At 50.7% G+C, this 20627-nt stretch overlaps 1 protein-coding gene across 2 annotated transcripts in view; it reads right to left on the bottom strand.

Moving 5' to 3' along the window:
* Positions 1-2867: 2867 nt before the first annotated feature.
* Positions 2868-20627, bottom strand: part of UBE3C (ubiquitin protein ligase E3C) — a 108373-nt gene continuing 90613 nt past the window's right edge. For both annotated transcript variants that reach the window (XM_040260211.1, XM_040260212.1), the window contains exons 20-23: positions 16259-16447; positions 16098-16164; positions 10243-10373; positions 2868-4455 (exon numbers count right to left, since the gene is read on the bottom strand). In XM_040260211.1, coding sequence (XP_040116145.1) covers positions 4285-4455; positions 10243-10373; positions 16098-16164; positions 16259-16447 — 558 coding nt within the window. In that variant the 3' untranslated portion in view covers positions 2868-4284. The remainder of the gene's footprint in view (positions 4456-10242; positions 10374-16097; positions 16165-16258; positions 16448-20627) is intronic.

Raw genomic sequence — 20627 nt, 5'->3', positions numbered from 1 at the left:
CGCTGCAGGGGGCTTGGGTTCCATCCCTGGATGGGGAACGAAGACCCCACGAGCTCAGGGCTGCCTGTGGTGGGCTGGGCGGCCCCAGAGGGCATCGTGTCCCGAATGTGGTGAAGTGGCAGCCAGGGCAGGGCCAGCGCACGCAGAGGGGGCCCGTCCACAGGGCAGGGAGGGGTGAGTGTGGGGAGACCAGATGCTGCCCTGGTCTGTCCCCCGGTGTGACCACCTCCCCACCCGTCCCCTGGTCTGTCCCGTCAGTCCTGCGTGCTTCCCCTGGGCTGAGGCCCCCCTCCCCTCAGGAACCTTCCTCTTGCGTGTGTGTGTGTGTGTGTGTGTGTGTGTACAAGCGTGTACATACACAGGTCTGGGTCTGGCTGTGCAACCTCAGCGACCCCTGCCGGCCGCATGGGGAGAGGGCTCAGCGGGTGTGGGGTCCCAGGGAAAGGAGGGCCGAGGGGTGGAGAGGCAGCCGGGCAGGCTTGTGCCCGCCAGGCACCACAGCAGTAGTGCTGCCTGCACGCCCTGGGTGCCCGGGATCACCCCCAAAGGGCGGCACGTATGAGGCTCCCGCCCCGGCACTCACCAGCCCCAGGCATGGCCCAGCCCTGCCCAGGCTGTGGGCTCCCCTCTCCCGGGGCGGACAGGTGCAACGTCTGCGCACAGACGCCAGGTGGCTTAGCCGCGGCCAACTCTGCGACCCCACAGACTGTAGCCCCTGGGATTCTCCAGACAAGACAACTGGAGTGGGCAACAATCTCCTCCTCCAGGGGACCTTCTCGACCCAGGAATCAAACACATCTCTCGTCTCCCGCACTGGAGAGTGCGTTCTTTACCACTGGTGCCACCTGGAAAGCCCATGAGATGCCCCCCAAACCCTGGGCACTGGGCCCCAGGCGGCACGCCCAAGCCACACAGCTCCTGGCAGGGACCCTGAAAGAACCCCGTCCTGCCGCACGCCGCGCCCCACCCCCGGGCCCTAACCTGCACCCTTCCCAAGATGGCCCAGCCCCCTGAGGGTTCGGGGGGTCAGGCCTGGGGGGCCCCGGGTGGTGGGTGGGCACGGGGGAGGGGGACGGGCCCACGAGGTCTGTCTGGACGTGGGGCCTCAGACACTCATGTTGGGACAGGCCAGCCTCTTCTCCAGGTGACACATCACGACAAACGACTTTCCATTTGACCCATGAAAGGTAATAGCGCATCAATGTCTCGGCACACTCATTTCAAGGGCGTCGGCCCCCGTGTGCCCGCCTCCATCCCCTTGCCTCTCCTGGCTGCCTACACAGTGCCCAGGGCTGGGGCCCAGCCTCCCGCCATCCCGAGGGCGCTGGCGGGGCGCAGACAGCAGCCCCACGTGCTCCCAGAGGTGGGGTCACTCAGAGAAACGAGGCGCTAAAGGCTGACTCTTCTGCTTGTCGCCGCAGAGGAAAAGGGAATGGTGTTGCCTAAGGGTGACAATGTTACAATCAAGGTACAAATGTCAAAATGTGACGTCTGCTGCCTGTGGCATCAAACTGCTTAAGTTAAAACAAGGTTCTATAATTGTTTATAAACGTTGACATCACAAGCTTATTTATAGCTCTCATCGGACAAAGCCCAGGGTCCCCCGCTCTCTGACGGAGAACCTCCCTGAGTTGCAAAGGCCTAAAGGGAAGCAGGAGTCACCGGAGGAGCTGTCTGGTTCGTGGATGCACAAGGTAAACCGACGAAGCCTAGATGCTCAGGGACCCGGTTCACAGCAGGGCAGCTCAACCTGAGGTGCTGCGTGCGGCCCCAGGGGGAAGGAGCTGGGCGAGGCCGCTCCCTGTGGGGTGGACGCCGCCTCTGAAATGCTCCCTGCAAGACAGGCTGCGCGAACTCAATCTTCACCTTGCTCCCTTTTTTCTTGGTAAAAGTGCAAATCCTTTTTGAATTTCTTTTGGTTACCAAAAAACCGGTGCTGAAGTGGGTCTGTCTTAGTGGGGGGAGACCGGTATTTAATTGTCCCCGTTTCACAGATAGGCCTGAGTACTTTGCACCTCAGCTTACCTAAGAGCTCACCAAGTTTCCTGGAAGCAGAGGCCTCCAGCAGGCCGCGGCTCTCCGGGGCTCCAGGGGCTCCTGGCCAGCCCCGCCTCCTTCCTCTCGGCCCTCTCGACTCCCCACCTGCGCCTGCTGGTCATCGGCCTCGGCCTTGGCTCTGGCCACAACCGCGACGCCCGGAAGGAGCCTTCGGAAGCCCACAGTGGGCTCAGCGACTCACCCTGTCTGAGGAGTGGATGTTAACTCCTCCCAGGACAAACTCCGTGGACGTCTGCTATTCCGTGTGGCAGACGAGGCTGTGTGATCCGGGACACCCTTCACTTCTCTACTGGAGCAGAGGAAGCTGGGACAGGTGACTCAGACACCAGCAGAATACTAGCAAGGCTCTAGCTCCAGGCCTTCAGCTTCTATCCTGCATCGCGGTTTGCCTTCAGCTATTCTCCCTGGCACGAGCACACACACCCCAGCATGAAGCAGGAAGCCAGGATGACCAGGAAATGGCAGACAGGATGACGGAGAAGGGCGAGCCTTACTTGAGCGCTTCTTCTCAGTAATGTAATGCCAAGCCCTCGGGGACCCGGCAAGGTGGCAGCTGTCCCTGGCGAGCCTGGCTCTCCCCAGGGCCCGAGCTGGAGGAGCTGCTGCAAGTCAGCCTTCTCGAAGCCTCGCTTGGGGCGTTTCAGATGCCAGGCATCACTGTCTGGTGTACCAGATTCTGAACCACAGCCTGTTATTACCCTGTCTCAACTGATGACATTTAAACAATGTGATAAACTGATGTTTAGAAGCCGTGGCTTTACTAGGGCAGAACGGAACCAATCACAATGATTTGGGGTATGAGTCCAACACAAACTTGGGAAAAAAATTTAATGCAAATATTTAGCCATTGGAACATACAAATAAATAAATAAGCTCAGATTAGCCGAGGAAGAAAATCCAAGTAAGAGTAACTGCCCATTTCTCTTCAGTCCCAGATATTCCATTTCCGAAATACTGATAATATACAAATCAATTAATAAGAAGATATAGAACATCCAACATAATGCGACCTAAAATAAAAAAATAAAACCAAGGACAAACCCTAATTATTTTATTTCTGTATATCAAGACTACAAATAGCATTTAAACACTTAATTTATTCTTCAAATTAAGAAATTATACATTTTGTTTTGATAATGGTCATTGTCTTAAAAGTGTCATTCGGCTCCCCCACATTTAAAAGGATATTGCTAATTGTGGCCCGTCCCCCACGCCAGCCCGGAGCTCCAGTGACAGAGAGCACCGGCCAGCACCTGCGTCCTCCGGCGACGCTCTCAGACGCTCCTCTCGCCAGGTCCTGATAAAGTGCCGAATCCCGAGAGGACCACCCCGCCCCGCCCCGCCCCGGGCGCCCGCCCCCTGCAACGCAGCACCCAGAAGCGAGGGGGCGGGGCCCGGGCCGCAGTGCAAAGGCGCAGCGCCACTTTGGTTCAAGTGACTCGGGAGGGGCTGCGGGCCTCCTCCCCAAGCATCGCTCACGCGGGTCGCACACGCGCAGGAGCAGGATGGAGCCCTCCTCCCCCCCACACCCCGAAAGCTCTCCAGGCACGATGTGGAGACAGAAAGGAAGAGAGTGAAGGACCCGCCTCACACACACCCACACACAGGAATGTCCAAACCATCACGATGCAGGTCAGCGGCAGATCGGAAACAAGCATGCTAGTCCCGATCTGGGGAGATGGCTTAAAAAACACAAATAAAATATTACCATTGTTATCTATTTTCCAACCTAACCACTTTGGGAAAAGGCAGCAGGAAAAAAAAAAAAGCCTGTAGTTTTAACAATGAGGCTTGTAAACAATTCAACCACACGAGAAGCAGTGGCCCATGTTTCCCCAGAGGCCCAAGTCTCTGCAGACCAGAGCTGAGTTGGAGCAGTGGCCCCCTCCCCAGGCGCCAGGCCGCCAACTTGGGGGCCGCATCCGCAGCAGAGCCAAAGCTTCATCTTTGGTTAATTTCACTGAGTTGCCACCAGTCTTAAAACTGTGCTCTTCTTGGCAAAATTACTATACTAGCCACGTGGCATGTAACATTTGTTATTTTAAGTTATTTGAAAAGCAACGTTCATCTAAATATGTGAGCACAACTTAATAAATCACTTAAAAACGCAGGAAGGGGGTGGCGGGGAGGGACCCGGGAGAGCTGAGAGTCCAGCTGGAGCGCCCTGCTGGCCGGGGGCGCACGGAGGCCAGGCCGTCTCCACAGAGGGTGGGCCCCGGCCACGGGTCAGCTCAGCTCGAAGCCCGCAGCGCACTCGATGGCATACAGGAGTTTGCTCCGCAGCAGCGCCTCGTCCTGGAACTCGGGGAGTTTCAGCAGGTTCATGCAGGTGCTGGCTGTGGGCAGCCGCTCCAGGTCGGAGCCCCCGTTGTGGATGCAGAACGCGGGGTACAGCTCCTGCAAGACAGCGGGCGCACACACGGTCACCAAGCACACCCTGCAGGGAGCCTGTCAGACGCGCACAGACGCGACGGCTGTTCTTGTCTGTCCCCTCAGGGACACCCGCTTTTTCACTGCCCTCAAATTTGGCTCCAAATTTCTACCCAATATTGTGTCTGGGCTCCAGGCATTAAAAGGACAGAAGCAGCGTGAATACATGGAGCACAGAGTCCTTCTGGTGAAAAGGCCTCTAAAGCTTTTATCTTTTTGCCTTTTAAAAATAAGTTTAAAAAATTTAAAGGTACAGTGTTAAGAGCTGAATGCATAAATAAACCTCTTTGCTGAAAACATAGGAAGGGCCTTCTCCAAGTGAACCACAAAGGGACCCGGGAGCAGGGCGCGGCAGCAGTGTCAAGGAGAAAAGGCAGCCCCTCTAAACACGGGATGATGGGTGCTGGGGCCCACTCACAGAGGGCGGTGTTCCCAGAGCCCCAGAACCACAGGGAGCGTCCTGGCGAGCCAGTGGTTAAGGCATGAGCTCCCAGTGAAGGGGATGGGGGCTCAAACTCTGACTGGGAAACCAAGATCCCATGCAGCGTGGCCAAGAAAGAAGGCAGGGGGAGAGATCTCCGTGGATTACCAGCCCTGTTGTTCTGAAGTCACAGTAGTGTTACATAGAACTGTTCTGTGAGAGTTACATTTAACTTATTGTAGGATCCTATAATTTACCAGAGCAAGCAAATGAACTATTAATAATAGGAGCAAAGATTAATCACTGGTAAAGAGAGATCCAAATATACAATCAAAGAAATAAAAACCTCTCACCCCTGAATGTCAGTTGGAAAAGTAGTGTGAACTTTGATGAATTTTCCTCTCAAGAAGACAGCACCCACATCCCAGCTCTGTGCACTGGGAAGGCCTAGACACAGTGACCTCTGGTGACAATGAGCACACCAAGGGCCCAGCCCTGCTCTCTACCAACCTGGTCTCCAGGAAAGGAACCAGGGCCTCTTGGAAAACATGTGATCCCGACATGGGCCGGGAGACGTCAAGCAAGAGTCACTATCCCGTCACATCAGGAAGCAAGAAGCCCCCCACAGCTGCTTAGGACCTTTTTACAGACCCAGAGCCCACCGCCCACCAGCGGATGGGACACGGAAGATCAAAGGGAGGGGTGCCATGGACTGAAGCACAGCAAACGCTAGAGGTTCAGAACGATAGGAAAACTAAAATGTACCAGCTGTCCTTAAAACGCCAGCTGTCCCCTCAATAACTGGTGAATGAGGAACAGTCCAAATCTACTCCATCTTTTCTGTAGCAGCACTCCTCAGGGTAACCTAAGAGCTGATGAGAAAAAATAGTCTCTCTTTATAGAGAAATCAGCTAAGAAAGGAAGAAAGGCTACATCAGAACATGGGCGTTTTGAGGCCAGTGAAGAATGGTCTGGGCGGGGACCGTGCACAGGGGCGGCCCAGCTCCTCGGCGCCAGGTCGCCCACAGCGGGGCCAGGCAGAGCAGTTGCAGGCATTGTTCTCTCTCATAACTAACCACAACTCTCAACTTTCTATAATGAAAATGTTAATTTTGTTACAAGGAAAAACACGAATAGCGTAAAAAAAAATTACCTACTAACCACTGTCGAGGAAAACAGAACAAGACTGGAGTGCCGCTCCTGCCCAGCCAGGGCCTTGGAGCGCCGGTCACACCGCGGGTGCCTGAGCAGCCGAGCGCGTGTCTCAGCTGGACCCGCCACCTGCGAGCTGAGCACGGCCCCCACGGCACGCTGTGGCCAACGCTGAGCGTGAGGCGGCCCACGCGCTGCTCGGCCCCATCTCTGTGCTCCTCCGCTGGCAAACGGAGACCGCACCTCAGCGACCTCTGTGGCAGGCAGCATGTGCTAGAACCACTGTCTTTCCTCTAATTATACTTTACGTGCCACTTCAAACGTGTTTCAACAGAAAACCAAAAGAGGAACAGAAAGAATATCTGTTGCATTTACTACTTAGCACCCTGAAGCATTTATTACTTAGCACCCTGAAGATGTTGAGGGAAACGATTTCCTCAAATGCCTGAATATATTAAAAACACCGCATTTGTGAAACAGAAGGATCATTGTACACAGTCAGTGCTCAATGTAAAGTCTGAAATACATTTTGCAGATATATGCCACATTTTACTGTTTCCTTCATAATGCTAATTAAATTTCCTACTTGGAGTCTCAGAACCTAAAAAATGAAGTTCTTCATTGAAATCTGAGTCAAGGGCACCACTCTGTGCATACTTAAGCAGAGTACAATGGGAATTTGCATTAATTCAGAGTGAGAAAAATCATCAATTTATTATGAGGCCTGATGGCAACTGAACAATTTTCTACAGCACTTTAATGACTTCTGTGTCTGTAACAGTCACATTCATTAGGCATGTTAAGCTTTAATTAGCTTCAGCAGGTGCTGCTCTTCTCAGCAAACTGGCCATGAGCAGAGGCCTAACTTCCAGATTACGTGTGGCCACCCTGGCTGCCGAGGGTGCTTCAGCCAAGATACACTCTCTGATTTCACGTCTGAGTCTGCCACCCCGCCAGCAGGCACCCTGAGCGAACTGGGGAGCACACACATCACAGTGATTTACCCAAATCTGGAGTCTTAAGGATGACGTCAAAAGCACCGGAAAACGCTTATCCTCACACTTAATATGATTTCGATCACTGAAAAAAACCCTGAAATAGGATGACTATTTCATGGCTTCCAGAAAATTATTTTTCATGGTATAATGATAACTCAATCATGATTATACGGGATCATCAACAGGCGATCAGAGAATTTTAACCGCAATTCTACTCGGGGCTGGAAACGCTAATCCAACTCCCGCAGCTTTCCCACCCCCAAACCTCTGACATGCCGACTGGCTCCTCCACTGGCCAGAGCATCCAGACTCTTCAAGCCAGACTCCCCAAGCCAGACTCCCCATTTCTACCGGAGCAAATGCCTTCCACTCAGCTCTCTGATGGAGCAGGTCCTCTAAATCTCCCTTCTTGAAACCACACACTCAGTTTTCTTCCAGGTTTAGCGTGGTTTTTGAAACTGGAAGACTATAAGCTTTGTCTAAAACTATATGCTTTGTCTTTCCTTATAAATGTTACTGACAAAATTACCTAATCATACTAAGATCTTAATATATAAGGATTTAACTCATGTAACTGTTTATATCACTAGACAATAAAAACTCCCGATCGATGGAAAGCCTTTTCTAATAACTCCATTTCTATGAGCCACTGGGCACATTTCATCTGCGTTCTTCCTGCTCTTTAAATCCTTCCTACAGAGCAAGATTTCCAGACTTCACTACAAGCCTGCTGCTGCTGCTGCTGCTGCTAAGTCGCGTCAGTCGTGTCCAACTCTGTGCGATCCCTTAGATGGCAGCCCACCAGGCTCCTCTGTCCCCGGGATTCTCCAGGCGAGAACACTGGAGTGGGCTGCCATTTCCTTCTCCAGTGCATGAAAGGGAAAGTGAGAGTGCGGTTGCTCAGTCTTCTAATACCTGCGTCTCCTCTCTGCATGCTCACCGCTCTGGCGCTTCAGCCTGCTCTCGCTTCCATGCTTTCTGCTTTGTGGCTGTCCACACCACCTTTGTGCTCTACTACCTGGTAAACGCAGTTGCCGCTGGCTGTCCTGTTTTGCAGGCTTTTTTTCCTCCCTCTGAGAACTTGGAAGACAGAAGGGACTTCAGCTCTGCCAGCACCACTGTGCAGCGTTACTCACTGATCGCTTCCACTCACCTTACTACCCACTGCTCCCCCACCTCCTGTGGAGACAGAATCGCTGCACCCGCGCCGCAGCTCGCGCCCCACGTCTCCACTTCCCTGTCCCAGTCCTCTATTTCATTTGGCTTCGTCAAGCCTTAAGTCTTAGCAGCACGCGGGAGCCTTTGCTGCGGCACATGGGCTTAGCTGCCTTCGGGCATGTGGGGTCTTAGCTCCCCAACCAGGGATGGAACCCTTGGGCCTTGCATTGCAAGGCGGATTCTCAACCACTGGACGACCAGGGACGTTCCCACTGCTCTAGTTCTGGGACATTCTTTGGGACACTGTATTAAGCTATTAATGTCAATTAAAAAAAATTTTAAAGTGTAATTCACATACTATAATATTTACTCATTTAAATGTAGTTTTAATTCAACTTCAGAATGCTGCCATCTCTTCCCCAAAGTTCTCCATTTCCACCCCTTTAAAGACGTTTTGTGTAAAAGGAACCACACAACCTCCTGTGTCTCACTCCATTCACTGACCACAACGTTCTCAATGTTCACACACAGGGCATCTGTATCAGCAATCCATTCCGTTTAATTTTTGAATATACCGCACTGCCTGGACAGACCACACTCTCTTTCTCCATGACCAGCTGGGGGCTGCTGCGGTTCTGTGAGCGCTGTGTGAACACGTGAGGGTGTCCGTCTTGAGTACACGTGTCCTGAGGGTGGAACTGCTCCACTGCACAGAGGGACATTCTCAGATAACGTGACTGGACCGCTGAAGACAGCACAGACTGGAGGCGACTGGGCACTCAACACACCGCGTGGCCTCAGACTGACTCCAGACTGGGGAGCGCGAGGCCCACGGAGGACGCCGCGGGGCTGGAGGCACTGCAGGCACCCTCGATGCCTGAGGGCGGGTGGAAACAGGCGGCTGGCCCCCTCCTCGAGCTGATTCAGGGGGTCTGGCTGAGCCCTGGCAGTGTTTAGCTGTGATAAGTTCTCAGGTGATGCTGAAGCTGCTGGTCTATTAGATAATCTCAATCTATCACTGCACACTCCTTATCTTTGATAATTTAATTGTGGTTATTAAGAGAGATTGGTGTTGCAAGAAAAATGTGCAGAAACATGATATTTTCAACTTACTCCCGAATGATTCCGAAAAGAAATACATGAATACAGAATGAGGAAACAAATGCGACGCAACGTTAACAGCTGGTCGTGTGGGCTGGTAAATCCTCTGTTCAATTCTTGCAACTCTTCTATACATTGTGAGTAATTTCAAAGTAAAATAACTAACACACAGCTCATCAATGAAAAGTTACTGGAGGGCGAAGAGTTACTGGAGGACGAATGCCAACCTGTGAGCTTCACAAGCACACCCAATGTACATGCTCCCTAACTCGGCATTACGTCACGTTATGCACAACCACTGTCTTTCTCTTTACTAAACCTAGTTTCGTTTTTTTTACTGTAAGGAAAATCCAAGCTATCCCATGACCAATTTCAACTGATAAGAATATTCAGTCAATTTATGAGATCAACGTGAACTACCAGCAACGACACAGCAAGACCAAGTAACGTGAAATGAGGTAACAGAGAAGCACTAAGGAAAGATCAACTTCTGCTCTATCACTCCTGGCAACAGACCCACGAGCACGTAGAGCCCGCGTCCTCTTCAGCTGGGAAGGGAGGCCAGCCTGCGCTGCAGACCCCAGGACGGGTGACGGGCGTCAGGGTCAGCCCGCCCGCTGCAGTGTCTGCTCACGCTTAAGCCTCGTCACAGCGACACCCCAGGAATACGTCAGGACTGTGAACGCAGGAAAAAAAACAAATAAGACCAGCTCCAGGTACACAGAGAACAGCTAATCCCTCAGTGACCAAGTCGAAACACTGGGTTAATGAGGCTACAGACACGGTGAAAAGTAACCGCCTGGGCGCTGTGACCGCTGCAATAAACACTGTTCCCTGAAAACGACGTGTGCGCCCTGGCTTGGCCACTCGGCCCCTATTGCCCCCCCTCCCCACTCCCCACCGCTGGGCCCCGAGCTTGGGTACCTTAAACCCCAAGAGGGGGGGCCGGGAGCAGCTGGTCACAAACTTGAGCAGTTTGCGCTTCTCCTCGTCCGTGAAGCCCTCCACGACTCTCCAGAAGACCTTGATCACGGGGTGCTCGGCAGAGTAGCCTCCTAGGACAAAGAGGAAGACATCTTCAGGAAAAACAAGGTCAGTGCAGAATCGGGGCTCTTCCAAAGGCACTGGAGCAGCTCCTCTCCGTCGTGCCAGGCCAGTGAGGGGCAGAGGCTTGTGGCTCAAAGCTGACCCTGTCCTGGGGGATGATGGGCAAGGATGCAGGGGACAGAAGGATAAAGCACCGGAGGCCAGAGTGAGGAACAAACAAGATGGACTCTGACAGCAAAACGTGCTGCCAGGATTGGCGCTTCCAGAGCTCTGCGAGGAGCTGGGCTTTGGCTTCGGCTGGGGAGCAAACCCTACAGAACACAGGGCTTGTGCGACAGTCAAGCACCCAGAAACGGCAGACTCACGGGGATTTTTAATAGAGTGAGTTACTTCACCAACCATCTTGGTATGTAAATTTATCACCCATCCTCTGACAACAAGGTACAGACCATGGATAACAACCAACCCCAGCACTCGATTAGACCAATGCTCTAAAGAGTAATATCTGCTACTTACAACTTTTAATCTAGTTAAGTGCTTCCTAAAACTAAAATAATTGCTCTATATTGTTCCCTCACTGTTAATATACTACCGAAATATCATCAATAAAGTATCTTAAGTGTATTAATTGGCAACAAAATGAATATGGTAATATTTTAAATCTATTTACTGGAATAGGAACAGTTAAGATCGTTAAAGGTAAATGCTATCAGTGCAGACAGGATAATGCAAACAGGCCAAGACCACTTCTGGGCAAGGAAAGGCTGGACTGGTGGGGAGGACAATGTGACCTTAGGTATGATCTCCCTGGATATAAGCATCAGAGTTCCAATTTAGAGAAATACAAATGAGTAATTACCGAAAGGGGAGATGCAAGCACATGTTTACATAAATATCCGTTTCCAAAGCCTTCTCAAAAGTGACCCTGGAGGAAAGATGGGGGCGATAGCCCTCAACAGAACAGAGGGCTCCGGGTAGATGAGTCTGGACAGGTTTTGTTAGTTGTGGTAAAAGACACACCATAACACCTACCATTTAAGCCACTTTCAGCTGTGTGACCCCACACACACTGCCGGGCAGCCACCAGCGCCCTCTCCAGGCCACCACTCCCATCATCCCAGACAGACACACCTACGCTCATGAGGCAGGACTGCCCATGCTCTTCCCAGCCCCTGGTGACTCGAGTCCAGCACTGAGGAGACTGCCTCTTCGAGGTATTCCATGTAAGGTGAGTCCTACAACATGCATCCTCTGTGTCTGTCATTTCATTTATCATAATGCTTTCAAGAGTTCATCCACCCTGAAGCGTGTACTTGAACGTCATTCCTTTAGACTTGGTGAAAGTCCCACCCTATAGCACACTTCCTTATCTATCATCTCAGCGGATACTGCGGTTATTTCCCGTTTCTGGCTCTTGTGAGCAATGTGTCGGGAACACAGGTGTTTTGGCCCCTGCCTCCATCCCCTTGGGTGCAGGACCTGGGAGCAGAGTTGCTGGTTTACAGAGTAATTCTACACTGAGCTTTCTGGGAACCACCGTTTTCCACAGCTGCTACTTCACGCTCCCACCAGTGATGGATGAGGGCTCCAGCTTCACCACCCCCTCACCAACACTTGTCTTCGGCCTGTGCGCCTCTCCCTGGGCTCTGGTTTTCATTTCCCTAGTGGGTAGTCCGCTGAACATCGTCTGGAGCACACTGGCCTTCGGTTGTATCTTCTTCTTTGGCAAAGGTCTACTCAAGTCCTTTGCCCGTTGTTGAACCAGCCTGTCTGCCTATTGAGCTGTAAGGGTTCTTTATGCATTTTGGGTACCAGACCCTCACCAGATACATGATTTCCAAGTGTTTTCTCCCATTCTGAAGGCTGTCTTTTCACCTTCTTAATAATGTTCTCTGATGCATAAATCTAATTTTGATGAAGCTCCATTTATTCACCTTTCCTGTTTCTGGTCATGCTTCCGATGTCGTATCTAAGAACTTACTGCCAAATCCAAGGTCATGAGCTATCCCTGTGTTCTCCTAAGACTTTGGTACTAAGGTTCTTGAGCCATTTTGAGTTAATTTTTGTTTATGGTGTGACTTGTGGGTACAGCTTCATTCGTATGCAAAAATCCAGTTCTACATTTTTATATAACCTGTAAACTTTTCCAAAGAAGTTCTACATTTTACATTGCTACCAGTCAAGAGAGTTCAAATCTCTTCACATATTAAGGCTGAGTTTTGCTCTCTTTTTGAGAAGTCATTTCAGTGGATATGACGTAGTATTGCACTGCAGTTTAATTTGCATTTCTTTAATGATTAATAGTGTTCATGTACTTATTTGCTTACCAGATATTTGTATATATCTTAAATGAAACACTTTTGTTTTTTCCCCATGTTTTAAAAACCAATTATTTATTTTACTATTAAGTTGCAGAAGTTCTTGATATATAATGTGTACAAAGGAACAGAAACCATTATTAGATACATTATTTGAAAATATTTTCTCTTAACCTTTTTTCACTTTTCTGATGGTATTTTTTGAAGCACAAAATCTTTTAATTTTGAGGACGTCAAAATTTCTATCCATTTCTTTTTTCTAGACCATGCTTTTGGTGTACAAGTAAAAACTCTGCCTAGTCCAAAAGTCATGAGAACTTTCTCCTATGTTCTTCCAGAAGTTTTACAGTTCTGGCTTTTAACTACAGGCCTCTGATCCTGTTGAACTCACTTCTGCACACTGTGTGAGGTCAAGGTCTAAGCACTTCTTTTCCAAGTGCACACCATTCCAGCACCACTGAGCTGCTGAAAGTCACTGGCTGTAAATCTAAGGGTTTGTTTGTTTCCCTATTGCTCTCCATCAACCAGTATGCCTATCCTTGTGACAATTCCACAATGTCTTTAAAAAAATACTGTTACACCTTTTTGTTTGTGCTGGGTCCTTGCTGCTGCACATAGGCTTTCTCTCATCGCAGAGTGGGGCCTCCTCTCTAGTTGCAGAGCATGGGCTCCAAGGTGTGCAGGCGTTAGCAGCTGTGGTGCACAGGCTTAGTTGCTGTATGGCATGTGAAATCTTCCTGGACCAGGGACTGAACTGGCTGTCTGCTGTATTGGCAGGCGGACTATTTACTACTGAGCCACCAAGGAAGCCCCTATCAGTTCAGTTCAGTTGCTCAGTCGTGTCCGACTCTTTGCGACCCCATGAACTGCAGCACGCCAGGCCTTCCTGTCTATCACCAACTCCCGGAGTTTACCCAAACTCATGTCCACTGAGTCGGTGATGCCATCCAATCATCTCATCCTCTGTTGTCCCCTTCTCCTCCCGCCTCCAATCTTTCCCAGCATCAGGGTCTTTTCCAACGAGTTAGTTCTTTGCATCAGGTGGCCAGAGTACTGGAGTTTCACCTTTAGCATCAGTCCTTCCAATGAATATTCAGAACTGATTTCCTTTAGGATGGACTGGTTGGACCTCCTTGCAGTCCAAGGGACTCTCAAGAGTCTTCTTCAACACCACAGCTCAAAAGCATCAATTCTTTGGCACTTTCTTTACAGTCCAGCTCTCACATTCATACATGACTACTGGAAAATCATAGCTTTGACTAGATGGACCTGTGTTCGCAAAGTAATGTCTCTGCTTTTTAATATGCTGTCTAGGTTGGTCATAGCTTTTCTTTCAAGGAGCAAGCGTCTTTTAATTTCATGCCTACAGTCACCATCTGTGGTGATTTTGGAGCCCCAAAAGATAAAAGTCTCGCACTGTTTCCATTGGTTCTCCACTATTTGCCATGAAGTGATGGGACCGGATGCCATGATTTTAGTTTTCTGACTGTTGAGTTTTAAGCCAAACTTTTCACTCTCCTCTTTCACTTTCATTCAGACGATCTTTAGTTCTTGGCTTTCTGCCATAAGGGTGGTGTCATCTGTATATCTGAGGTTACTGCTGTTTCTCCCAGCAATCTTGATTCCAGCTTGTGCTTCATCCAGCCCGACATTTTTTATTTTTATTATTTTTTATTTTACTTTACAATTCTGTGTTGGTTTCGCCATACATTGACATGAATCCACCACGGGTGTACATGCATTCCCAAACCTAAACCCCTCTCCCACCCCCCTGGCCCGACATTTTGCATGATGTACTCTGCATATAAGTTAAATAAGCAGGGTGACAATATACAGCCTTGACGTACTCCTTTCCTGATTTGGAACCCATTTGTTTTTCCATGTCCAGTTCTAATTGTTGCTTCTTGACCTGCTTACAGATTTCTCAGGAGGCAGGCAAGATGGTCTGGTATTGCCATCTCTTTAAGAATTTTCCACAGTTTGTTGTGACGCACACAGTCAAAGGCTTTGGCGTAGTGAATAAAGCAGAAACAGATGTTTTTCTGGAACTCTCTTGCTTTTTCTATGATCCAACAGATGTTGGCAATTTGATCTCTGTCTTTTCTAAATCCAGCTTGAACATCTGGAAGTTGACGGTTCATGTACTGTTGAAGCCTGGCTTGGAGAATTTTGAGCATTACTTTGCTAGTATGTGAGATGAGTGCAATTGTATGGTAGTTTGAACATTCTTTGGAAGCCCCTAGAGTAAGTTTTAAATCAGTGTTAGTCTTTCAACTTTGCTCCTACAAAATATTTTGACTATTTTAGGTCCTTAACATTTTCATATAAATTTAAAAATCAGTCTGTTGACTTTTAACAAAAAAAACCCTGAAAATACTAGAATAAGAGACTATGATTAAGGAAAAGACACCAAAATAATAGTAGTTGTTTGAAGCAGCATTGTTTTCTTTTTCTTTTTCCTTGCCCTCAAATACGTAAAGTGCAGTTAATGGGACTTCCTGGTGGTCCAGTGGCCACGCCGCCAGGCGGCCCTGCAGCCGGCACTGCGCCGTGCTCCTCTCCGGTCAGTGAGGGCTGCCCCTGGTGTGGTGCGTGGGATTCTCACGGCCGTGGCTTCTCTTGCTGTGACACACGGGCTGCAGTCGTTGTGCAGCACCGGCCAAGCTGCTGCACAGCATGTGGGACCGGCCCAGCTCAGGGACTGAACCCACGTCCCCTGCAATGGCAGGCAGATTCTTATTTCCACCTCACCACCAGGGAAGTCAAACTTTTGTTAGTGGTCTCTTTTTTTGCGGGGGGAGGGGGGGTTTAGCACTGTTTTTCAAAGCAGAAGACTGGACCCAACCCTATGGCCTTAAGGAGAGGCTTAGGAGGGCTTCCCAGGTGGCACTAGTGGTGAAGAGCCTGCCTGCCAATGCAGGAGGCATTAAGAAAATGAGGCTCGATCCCTGGGTGGAGAAGATCTCCTGCAGGAGGAAACGGCCACCTACTCCACTCCTCTTGCCTGGAGAGTCCCATGGACAGAGGAGCCTTGTGAACTGTGGCCCACAGCGTCACAAAGAGGTAATGCTGAAGTGACTTAGCACAGCACACAGCGGCTTAAGAGGGCAGGCTACGAGGAGAAAAAAGCAGGATGCAGAGCAGCACGCACAGAGGAAGCAGGAGTGGGGTTTGCACCTGTGTGTGGGCACGGGAAGACGCCAAGCACAGTGGTGCTCATGGTGGGCCGAGGCAGGGGAGGAATGGACAGGGGAGGAAACAGGAACAGGAAGTGGATTTCACTGTAACCTCATCTTGCCCGTGTGTTAAACCATGCGGGCAAACTGCCCATATAAAGGAGTTCATTACAATTACTTTGGAAACGTGACCACGGGTAACATATTCAGGAATAAAAAACAAGCAGTGATAACATACCTGAATAGTTTGTAAAGGATTTTAGGTCCTCTAGACTTATGGGAACTTGTGCACCAGAAATCAACACCTAAAAAAAAGTTCACATTATAAAACTTGAGGTGGATTTTAAGAAAGATTTTCATGTCAGGAAACAACTGTGTCCCCAAACACAAGAAGTGGACCTGGATCTCCTGCTGGTCGAACATCCGCAGCCACTCCAGGCTCACCACGTTGGCCAGGCCCTGCCGGAACGCCAGGCAGTGCGGGCGGATCTGCCGGTTCAGCCGGTAGTCGGCCACCAGGTGGATGTACGCAATGCGATTGGCACTGGTCACCGGGATGTCCTTCCCACCAGATTTCAGTTCAACTACCTGTGGATTTAAAACAAGAGTTGGAACTGTCTCCGAGTATAGCCACAGGGCAAAACAAGAGCAAGAAGCGCTAATCTGAAGGGAATGTGGCTGTGTTGCTCCACACATGAACACTTCAGTGAGAAGTGTGCAGCCACCGCACGTGGCCTCAAAGACAGGAAGAGCCCTCTGACGGGGCCTCCAGAGCTCAGCATGCTACTCTGCATCGTCGCTCACTAACCACCCCGGCTTTCTGCAAAGTCCTGAGGGTCCATGTTACAATGCAATCATGGCATTTCGTTACAAAAGAAATTAGAGATCACAAAGGGCAAAGATATGAACCAAACGATCAGCAAAGGTCAGAAGGGCGTCACTGTGGAGAAAAGGCGATGTAAGGAATTAATGCCGTGCACAGGCAACATACACCCCCTCTAGATCTCTATGACTACTGTTCAGTTCAGTTCAGTCCAGTCGCTCAGCTGTGTGCGACTCTTTGCGACCCCATGAACTGCACCACGCCAGGTCTCCCTGTCCATCACCAACTCCTGGAGTTCACCCGAACTCATGCATGGCCTTTGAGTCGGTGGTGCCATCCAGCCATCTCCTCCTCTGTCCTCCCCTCCTCCTGCCCTCAGTCTTTCCCAGCATCAGGGTCTTTTCAGCTAAGTCAGCTCTTTGCATCAGGTGGCTGTACAGTACTGCAGACGTGATGCAGAGGGCAGTGGTCTCCATCAGGCACACTGGATAGTCCGTTTCTTTCGCACCTGCAGGCCTGTGACAGAGCTTCTGCATCGCCGCACAGGGACACACACTCTTGGGTCGAGTGCAGCGTCAGGACGCCACGGGGCGTCCCTGGGGTACAGTGGGGAGGAGCCGGACTCGGGCGCCCTGCCCCCATTTCAGTACGTGCCACCGAGGAGGCCCTCGGCCCCCAAAGCCCGCTGTCGTCAATGAGGTGGTGACGTGCCTTATCCACCTTAGGCTGGGACTACGTGAACTCACACAAGTAAAGCTGACTGACGAAACTCCACAGACGACTAGAGACGCGTCCGCCTGACTTACAACGGGAGACTTGCAGAGCCCTGGTGTACGGGGGCCGGGGGCCACTGCCAGCGGGGGCGCCTGGGGGAGCGCTCGACGCTGCCCGCACCACAGCTTCCTTCTCCGCCTCGGGCCTCTGCGGAGCCGCTGTATTCCAGGGGCAGCGCAAATACGCCGACTCCCTCTGAGGGACGGCATTTCACCACCACCACTCCCCTTTAAAAAAAGTATCGCTTTACCAAAGAGGTACTTTAGAAGCTGCTCAAAGCTCTACCTAAACGCTCTGTGGGAAGGTTACACAGCCACGTGTGGTCAGGGCCGCCCGCAGGGTCTGACGACACTTCACCGCTCCAGATTCGCGCTCTCAGCACCAGAGGAGCGAGGTCCGACAAGGCGCCGGGTGGGTGCGGGCTGCTCTGGGTCACGGCTGAGACAGCCTGGATCACAGGCAGGCGGGTACTAAAGGGGGTGGTGCCCATGATCTGGAACACAGAGGCCCCCAGCCCCGTTACCAGCAGCATTTCCTGCAACTCTGCAGGGGTGACTGCTGCACCTGAAAGGCATCACGTCACACCTGTCCCTGGGAGCTCCATTCTGAGGAGCGCCGGCAGTCTGGGAGGTCTGCACACCGTGGCCTCCAAGACGCGCAGGCGCAGTCACGCCTGCGCCGCTGCTGCCACGCACATGCAGGTGCAGGCACACGCGGACAGGGGCCACGGCGAATGCACAGGGGCCACCGCGAGTGCACCGGCGCCGCTGGCGCTTGCCCCACCCTCCCGGCCGCCCGTCCCCTGCTGGAGGAGCTCCGCTCCACGCCTCGCCCAAGGGCACACAGCAAAGCAGCAAAACCCAGGCTTTAACCAAGGTCTCGTGACTTGAGTTCAATGCTTTTCTACAGAACAGATGATTATTTATGGATCTATCTTAAACCCTGAGCATTCTCCTCAAGGGACATATGTGTATAAATCAGTGATCTGAAATTTCATGTTCTTTTTTAAGTAGGCTAACAAGCAGCCATATTGATTAAAGAAAAAAATTTGAGAGCAACATCATTATTCTAAAAGGGAAGATTCATTAACATAAGCTGCTAACATAATGAAGTATTTGCATACTACCAATCTTTAAATCACGACATTTTATAAACCTAAACCTCTATCAGAGAACTAGGTTTTTATATATGTTTCTACAGAAATCCATATGATCTCTCCCCAAATTAAGTACTTTACCAGTGACTCTAATTTTTCCAATTAGACTCTTTAGTATAATTATTCTTATGCATTATCATCTATAATCTCTACTCAGTGGGAATTTCTATGAATAACTGGAACATCTTCACACTTTCACTTTTAACAGATTACAGTATTATCAGTGGCACTTTAATGGGACACTTATGTATGCGACATTGCACCATTACCATCTATTTCAGAAGGGAAATGGGGAACACCCATTAGCAAAGGCCTCAGACAGGTCCGTACACAGCCCCGGGCCCAGAGCTTTCATTTCGTGCCCAAGACACCCACTAGGTGGGGCCAGGGGGCAGTAACACTGCACGCTGACATTTCCTTCTGACCATGATCAACCCTGTCTTCAAAAGCCTTTCACTTTGCAGGGCTGAGATTTCAGCTCCATGAGAGGGAAGAAGATAAGCAACCAAGGGACACCCGGCTCTGAGCAACCCCCCTGCATCTCAGAGCACCCCTGCCAGCTCACAGAGACGCCTGGACCTCAGCAGGCAGGGGGAAGCATTACTTCCTTGTCACTGGTTAGGATTCAGTCCCACCTATTTCTGAAACAGAGAGCTTTACAGACTAAGAGAGATGGAAAACTCAAAAACCACAAAGACGGTCATCTAAAAAATACCAAGAAGGTTTAGACAGGAGGATGTGTGACTCTGTGTGCATGCTTTCTGCTTTGCTTTTTAGAAGACATCACAATGGTACATTAGCTACAGAACACTTCTGAGTCTAGGGAGGAAGAAAGAAAAAGACACAAAGCCTCTCCTGTTCTCCTGAGGGGCTCTGTGTGCTGTGTGTGACACCCCAGCACTTCACACCTGCTCCAAGGGCTATAGCTTAAGAAACAGAGGGAAAAAGCAGAAAATAAGTGTAGAAGAAAGAGCACGTGGAAAAGTCAGAACCTTTGTATGACCCAATGATTCCACTTCTAGGCACACACTCCAAATACCTGAACACAGGGCCCCCACAGATATTTATACAGCAATGGTAGGTCGTGTCCATCAACAGCTGGATGAACAAACGGAACGTGCCCAGCAACAGCAGACTCATCAGCTTTAGGAGCTCCGACGCCTGCTGTGCATCACAGTGGCCCTGGAGGGCACTGTGCTCAGTGAGGTGAGCCAGTCACTGAGGGACAAGCGCGCCTGCCTCCACTCACCGGAGGGGCTGAGGCCGCCAGTCCTGGAGACAGACAGCGGGTGGGGGGGGCCAGCAGCTGCTGGAGGAGTTCAGTACCAGAACGTCCCACCCAGTGCACCTCTTCTCCAACTCAAACCAAACCTTAGTCCTGGAGGCTGATGTACAGAATCTAATTTGCAAGATGAACATTACAGTTGAAGTCCTCTCATCAGGCCTTTCATTGATTGCTTAACCAAACTGTAGTTTCTCTGAATTCTGGAACTGCCTGACCCAGAGACACTCGGGCTCACAGAACCAGAACCTCCGCTTCTGCTGACAGCACACCCAGATGCTTTCTCATCTTTCCCTTTCCTGAAAGTGAGAGTGTCAGCCGCTCAGTCCTGTCCGACTCTTTGGGGCCCCACAGCCTCTTCTGTCTGTGGCATTCTCCAGGCAAGTATACTGGAGTGGCTTGCCATTTCATTCTCCAGGGGAGCTTCCCAACCCAGGGATGGAACCCAGGTCCCCTGCACTGCAGACGGGCCCTTTACCATCTGAGCCACAGGGAAGCCCTCTCCTAGCAGCTCTGAAACACACCTGTTAGGCTCTTACCCTAACAGGTGTAGGTCCAGCGTTCCTGAAGCCTGAGGCCTCGAAAGGTTCTCCACAGCATCTCCATCTACTCTCCTCCATGAATGCTAAACTTCAGCCTCGTCCAAATCGGTTCACTGACCTGGTGACCCCTTATCACCCATAATGGGCCTTCTTCAGGCAGCCCTCCAGGAGCACTCTTGCTGAGCTTCTAT

The sequence above is a fragment of the Oryx dammah genome, unplaced genomic scaffold, assembly GCF_014754425.2.
Source record: "Oryx dammah isolate SB20612 unplaced genomic scaffold, SCBI_Odam_1.1 HiC_scaffold_18, whole genome shotgun sequence".
Taxonomy (NCBI): Eukaryota; Metazoa; Chordata; class Mammalia; order Artiodactyla; family Bovidae; genus Oryx; species Oryx dammah.
Note: the sequence above shows the minus strand (reverse complement) of the source record. Positions and strands in the feature narration are given on the sequence as shown.